This window comes from Eucalyptus grandis, chromosome 7 (assembly GCF_016545825.1).
Source record: "Eucalyptus grandis isolate ANBG69807.140 chromosome 7, ASM1654582v1, whole genome shotgun sequence".
In the NCBI taxonomy this organism is placed as follows: Eukaryota; Viridiplantae; Streptophyta; class Magnoliopsida; order Myrtales; family Myrtaceae; genus Eucalyptus; species Eucalyptus grandis.
This window is the reverse complement of record NC_052618.1, coordinates 25,628,680-25,635,676: the sequence shown is the minus strand read 5'-3', so window position 1 is coordinate 25,635,676 and position 6,997 is coordinate 25,628,680. Positions and strand designations below refer to the sequence as shown.

The window sequence follows — 6,997 nt, the reverse complement described above, 5'->3', positions numbered from 1 at the left end:
TTGGAAGCTCTGATTTTCGCAAGTTGCTTTGTCAGCGGTCCTAGAAGTGTATTACATCATTGCTAATGAAGCGTGATTGACGTTGGATCAACATTTAAATTCTCACCAGATCGAGCTAAATGATGATTAAAGCCCATGGATTCATTTTAATTTATTCAAGTTATTATTATAATTTGATCTTTAGGTAATTTAGGTTGAGAGACCTCTCCTTATATATTAGATGATTCGGTTGCAAATTGTGCGAATTATTGACCTGGTTGTTGAAATGGTTAAATCAATTGATTCGAGAGCTGGAAGTTAGATAGATTTTTTGACTGGTCTAGATTTAAAAACACCGCAATGAATATTGATGACCGGATCATATGAATCTGCATAGATAATCTATAGGGAGGCCTAAATGAACCAGGTTGAATGCGATCGATTCCTCTTTGGCCAGGTAGAGAAACTTGCCGTTTGGACATTGCAACAGCCAAAAATAGACGGAAATTAGAGTAAATTGCAAATAATCCAAAGTTGATTTGCATGTGTTTTATTTAATAATGCCTTTGTTTAACCATGATTCTTATTAGGCACATACATCTATCGACCAGGCATGGACTCAAAATTAGGTAGCGTATTTAGCCTTGTATTCAGTCCACAGCTGGTCAACGGTCTTGCCCAGCAAGTCGACGAAGAAGTTGTCACTATAACCAGTCCTCATCTTCTTGTTCAGCTCAGCCACGAACCCATTCCTGAGGCCATTGCAGTAGTCGAGAAAGCGCGCCGTGACGTCGTAACCCTGGTCCCACTTATCGCCCTGGCCCGGCTGCACCCAGTGGCCCGGCGCGTAACCCGACCGGAGCCTCACGAAATCTGCGATCCCCTCAGTGAGTCCGCCCGGGGCCTGCCCAGCCCCGTTCCACTGCCACACGTGCGTCATCTCGTGGTACAGGACCCCCGTGAACTCCCTCTTCACGTCTCCCGAGAAGCCCCCGAGGTACGTGGCGCTCACATGGATCTCGTTGTTGCTTGCGTACGCCACGCCATCCATGTTGTCGATGAACAAGCTCACTTTGGCAACGTCCTTTCGGTCCGCAGGGTCGTTTTGTTGGAAGGTCCTCCAGATGAAATCAGTCGATTCAGTCATCGTCTGTTGACTGTATGGGATGCCGATCTCGTTAGTGAAACGCACGGCGCCGGGAGTGTCGCCGGCATTGTTCGTTACAGTGTAATCCACCGCATGGGATTGCAGGGAACATGAGAGGATCACAAGCGTAGCAAGGAAGAGGATAGACATGGTTTAGGGTTTGGTAAGTTCTCTGGGCATGGTTAGGCTATTTATAGAGGACGATAAAGGTGACGATGGCTAATTTGGCTGAAAAGCTGAATTGTTCAACGTTGAAGTGCTAGGGTATTAGTCGTCGCTTGACCATAGTTTGGCAGAGACTTTTGAAATAAGGTTACCTCAACCGACTCTAGACCAGCTAATGACAAGATTTGTGATTTCTTATAATCCATTATATTTTGTCTTTGTCTCTTTGCCCAATTGGACTGAGGCAGGATTTGTTGATTAAGTCTTGGGGTCCATGTTTTGCTTCTTCATGGCTGTTCCAGTTACAATTATTATTACTGTACCCGTAAGTGTGATGCGTGCTAAAGCTTCGTGAGGACTGTGGAGGGCCGTAACGTGCGGAAATTTTTGCCCATATCTCAATCTGAGAACCCGAGTTTCTTAAAGGTTAAAAGCCACCAAAACCCTCAATTATATGCAGTGTAACACATTTATCCTAGATATTGTCACAAAATCCCAAATTTATGTTGTGTGACACATTCACTCTTCATCAAAGTTCTATCAATAAGAACCATTAAAAATTTACCTACATAGATACTAGAAAGTAAACCGTGTTGATATAGCCTTGCGTGACTTAAGTAAAATAAAAATGACGTTTTAGCTGAAAAATCATATAACGGAATCTTGATAAAGGGTAAATGAATTATATAACTACAGGTTTGAGATTTTTTATTTCATGAGAAATTTTTATGGTAAATGTGTTATAATGGGTATAATTTAAGGTTTTTGATGCTACAAAAAAAGTTCACAATAAATGTGTCACGTAAACATAGTTATATATATATATATATATATATATTTGTGTCATTTTTACTTTCTTAAGATGGGTACAATCACCAATTGTTAAATTATGAGAAATCTACATGAAACTCATGTGATCAATCATTATAATTGATCCGATTCATCACAAAGTATATCCATGCAATCCTTGTAATCGGGTCTCAAAGAAGAATAGCTGCACAATATCTTTCAATCTCTGGGAATTTCTTTCAGATTTCGCATTTTTTCTTCTCTTATGTAGGCATGGATTTTCACACGGCATGCTGCGTGAAGCCCAAAATTAGGTTTGAATGTAAAGTTGTTAACTAGCATCGCTTTATTGCCGACACATTTCAAAACTGGGGCAGCCATATGTGTTCGTTTCTATTGAATAGTATAAGTCCATTAGTTTCTAGAGGTCTGATCGATGACTGGATTAAATGAAAGATGAAGTCGTTTCTCGGTACTTGGCGGAATAGGTCAAAGCACGGAAAGGACAGTGTGAGAGGCAAGCAAAAGCAAACCAAAACTACACATGGGGAAATGGGACGAGTCCTCGTTGACTTTGAAAATTTGCCTACACGGAACCTACAAAGTAAACTGTGTTAATATAGCCCTGCGTGGCTTAAATAAAATAAAAATGACATTATTTAAATTGAAAAAAATCATACAATGAAATCTTGATGGAAGATAAATATATCACATAACTACAAGTTTGTGATTTTTTATATTATAAGAAAAAATTATGATAGATGTGTCATAATGAGTATAGTTTATGATTTTTGATAAATATGTCACATAAGCATAGTTTTATGTTGGCTTTTTTTACTTTCTTAAGATGGGTACGATCATCAATTGTTAAATTATGAGAGATTTACATGAAGCTCACCTGATCAATCATTATAATTGATTAGATTCATCACAAAGTACATCTATGCAATTCTCACAGAAGAACAGTTCAGAATATTATTCGATCTCCGGAAATTTCTTATGGATTTCACGTTTTTCCTTCTCTTATGTAGGCGTGGATTTCACACGATGTGTGAAGCCCAAAGGTTTGAATGTAAAGTTGTTTCTATTGTTGACACCTTTCAAAAGTTGGGTAGCCGCGTATGTTCATTTCCGTTGAACAGCATGAGTCCATTAGTTTCTAGAGGTCTGATTGACGACTAGATCAAATTAATTTTGAAGTTGTTTGTCGGTACCTGTAGCTGTACTTATCAGTTTGTCTTGGGGGAATAGGTCAAAGCACGGAAAAGAAAAGGATAAGAGGCGAGCAAAAGCGAACCAAAACAACGCATGTGGTAAACGGGACAAGTCTTCGTTAACTTCGAAGTTAGAGCTGTCCTTTCGCTGACCGTAAATATAGTCGAAAATTGCGGGGTTGACTGTGAATTAGAGCTGTCCTTTGGCTGACCGTAATTATAGTCGAAAATTGCGGGATTGTAGTCAAAGCTTCAGCTATTTGTCAAACAATGAGTGATCTAAAAAATAAAATTAATATCTTGAAAAATCTTAAATTAGTGTATTTATGACAAATTTGCTCTATTGTAATTTTTTTTACCATAAAAAAACCTCAAACCAATACATACATGATAAATTTATTATTTATTAGTTTCTCTTAATAGAACAACCTGGCTCAACGAGAGTGAGGAGAGGCTAGGATTGGAGGGCTAGACAAGAAGCGACTTTTGGCAAGTTTCTAAGATGGTGAATGAGTCAAACCACGCATCGAATAGTGAGAGAGCAATTCTGAAATGTAAAAATTTGAATTAACTCACGAAGGTAATTTTTGATGTAATCGTAAGCTTTAATTTAGAACTTCAAAGTTAAGTGAGTTAGGCTATAACACTAGATGGATAACCTCCGGGAAAAGTGTCTAAATGAAAAGGTTTATACATAAACAGTTGCCCGCAATGAAAACAATGTTCATTAACTAATTATTTCAAGTGATATAGGAAATTATTTTGAGAAACATATTTTCCAATTTATTATTTTTTCACAAAATAAATGGGCCCTTCAAAATATAATTTGGAACCGGTCTTTCAAGCATCATTTGTATATAGTAGGAAAATGAGCGATCACAAATAGTTTCAATATATTGTAAAAATTTCTAGACATTGAATTTTGTTGATTGATAGGACATTTTCTGTCCACTCGTTTATTGAACAATATAACTTAATTAGAAAAAAAAATCCTTTTGATATTAGTGATTTTCCACAAAGCAAATGGAGCTTTTTTCATTATTTCAATGACCACGTTACCGTACTTTACATGCATAATTTGGAGGCATAACACGTTGCGCTTTGGACATTGTCTAATTGAAAATCTCTTCTTCTAAGACATGCTCCAATCACTCATAAGTGCCAAGCCCCGCTCTCACTTGCCTTATTTTTGGGCCTTTGTAGACTGAATTTCTCATGTATCCCCAGTATATGTGATGCGTACTTTAATACTGTCTCCTTAATATAAAAAAGAAAAGACGAAAAAGTGATTTCTATCAAATAAAGAAAAAGAAAGTATGGCACTAAATTATGGCAAAGAGAAAAATCGGTTGATAGGACTTGGCTTCAAAATACCAGGACAAGCTAGCTTTGTCTTACTTAACACTTTATGGGCAAAACAACTGCAAGAAACATAAGTCAAAGAACCCAAAAAGAATTTCGTACGATGCAAAAGCTCTTCCATTCCTTTTTCAAGATAAAAATACAAGAGGTGTCCAAAAAATTATAAACCTATTGTACAACAATTAATTCATTTTTAAACCTTTCAATTGTATTAATTTAGTCCAAACATTTTAACTATTTGTCAATTCAATTCTAAAATTTTAAATTATGCAAATTTAGTCTAAATCATTTTGAAATTTTGTCAATTTAGTCATTAACCTTTTAATGAATTACCAATATAGTTATTCCAACTACTTTTGATAAAAAAATCGTTAATGTGGTAGTCTAGTCAATGCTAGCCTTCGTAAGTGGCATTACTAGCTCGACGTGGGCAATTTTTTAATTTTTTTCCAAATTTTCTCTTTCTTTTCTTTTTTATTTTTCATATTCAAATGTGTCGCTGGGGTCACCAGCCATTAAATCATACCCTAAACGCGAATATCAAAATAAAAAATTTGGAAAATAAGGAAATATTGAAACACACAAAATTAATATTAAAAAATGAAAAAGGAAAATCCAGCGAAAAAAGTTGGAGAGAACGTGAGGTTAGATAGGGTAGTGAAATTCATCACGAGCCGTCCATGGCCGCTAATCTCTAGATCGCACATACATGAATCTGTGGTTTGTCTCCTATATGATTCCGACAGAGCGAACATTTCTATAATGTAAAATGTTATAGTGCAAGCACGATCCTCTAGCCTAATTCATGAAGAAGTAAGACATTTTATAGGTCCGAGATGTATCTTGTCTTTCTCGTCATAAATAATTATCACATACAAAAACCATATAGAGCAAAAGATGCCGAACTATTTCTCTTGCAGCCGAGTAAATTACCGCATGAGCGATTTATTCGATTCAATCAATCTTTTCCCAATCAGGATTTAATCAATGTACGAGGTAGATCCTGAACCTTTTCTCAATTTGTATGTCTCCAAACGGGGGTTCTATCATCTTTTCATTTGTTGATTTTGATCTTCGATGTTGGAAATATATTTATACGATTCTAATTATTGATTCCAATTGTGGTGATTCTGATTACGAGCTTATTGATTTAGTCAATTTATGATTGATTTAGCAAATAGGAAAGTCATTATTCTTTGTATATTATTTCCTATTTTCCTTTCATTCTTACGATATAAATAGGAACAATATACTTGTATACAATAAATGAATATACACAGGAATTCTCCATTCTTCTTTTCATATTGTGCCATGGTATCATAGCATTTCTTCCTGGCATAGCTTCTGCAATTCTTGAAATGCCTTCGTTTTTTTTTTTTTTTTTTTTTGAGTTGTTGCATCCTGTAGAACAAACCAGCAAAACTGTTGGGAATTCATTTTTCTTGATATCATGGCAAAAAACAAGAATGTCAAAAATTCCTCAGGAAACACCCACATCGCCGCACAATCAACCTCCAACATCGTCAAAATAGATTGTCTTGTTTGGAGAGGAGCATTCTTCTGTTCACCATTCTAACAATCTAGCTAGATTACCACTAGTTTCAACCCAAGTCGGGTTTCAACCTAGCTTAGGGCGCGTTTGGTAACGATTATGTTCGGGAGTAGAATCGATCGAAATGATTTTTTTATTCTACTCCCCGGAACTGATTTTAAGCATTTTAAGCCATTTGATAACGAATAAAATTTCTGATTCTGGAATAAAATTTATATTCTAATTTTTTTTAATTACCTTTTTAGATGAATGTAAATTTGATATTGAATTTTCATAAACCATCAATTATATTTTTATACTAAGTAATAAAAATATTAACTAATCAATTTTTATTAAATAGTAAATAATGAACCATAGCATAAACTATACTAATATCCCTAAAATATGTAATAAATATAAATACTAAATTATAATATAAAATTAAATATTTATTCTATATATAGCAAATGTATATTTTAGAATAGGAAGAAATTAAAATAAAATATAGAAATAAAAAATAGATAAAAATAAAATAAAAAAATTGTTGTTATTTTAAATTTGGTTTTCTTATTAGAATTTCAATATTATTTATATTTAAATAAGGGTTTTTTTTTTATCATGGTGATTTCTCATTTTCAATTAATATTTACTTTTATATGATTAAATATCTAATCCATTTTGAATTTAATATGGATGGATGTTAATTTTAATTTAGCCAAGATACTCTCTCTCTCTCTCTCTCTCTCTCTCTCTATATATATATATATATATATATATATATATATATATATATTCCATTCCCTAAAACCG

The 6,997-nt window shown here is 34.5% G+C and overlaps 1 protein-coding gene across 1 annotated transcript; it reads right to left on the bottom strand.

Moving 5' to 3' along the window:
- Positions 1-486: 486 nt before the first annotated feature.
- LOC104453136 (hypothetical protein) lies at positions 487-1,293 on the bottom strand. The gene has a single exon (XM_010067658.3). The coding sequence runs from the start codon at positions 1,274-1,276 to the stop codon at positions 605-607; it is 672 nt and encodes a 223-aa protein (XP_010065960.2). The 5' UTR covers positions 1,277-1,293; the 3' UTR covers positions 487-604.
- Positions 1,294-6,997: the final 5,704 nt, after the last annotated feature.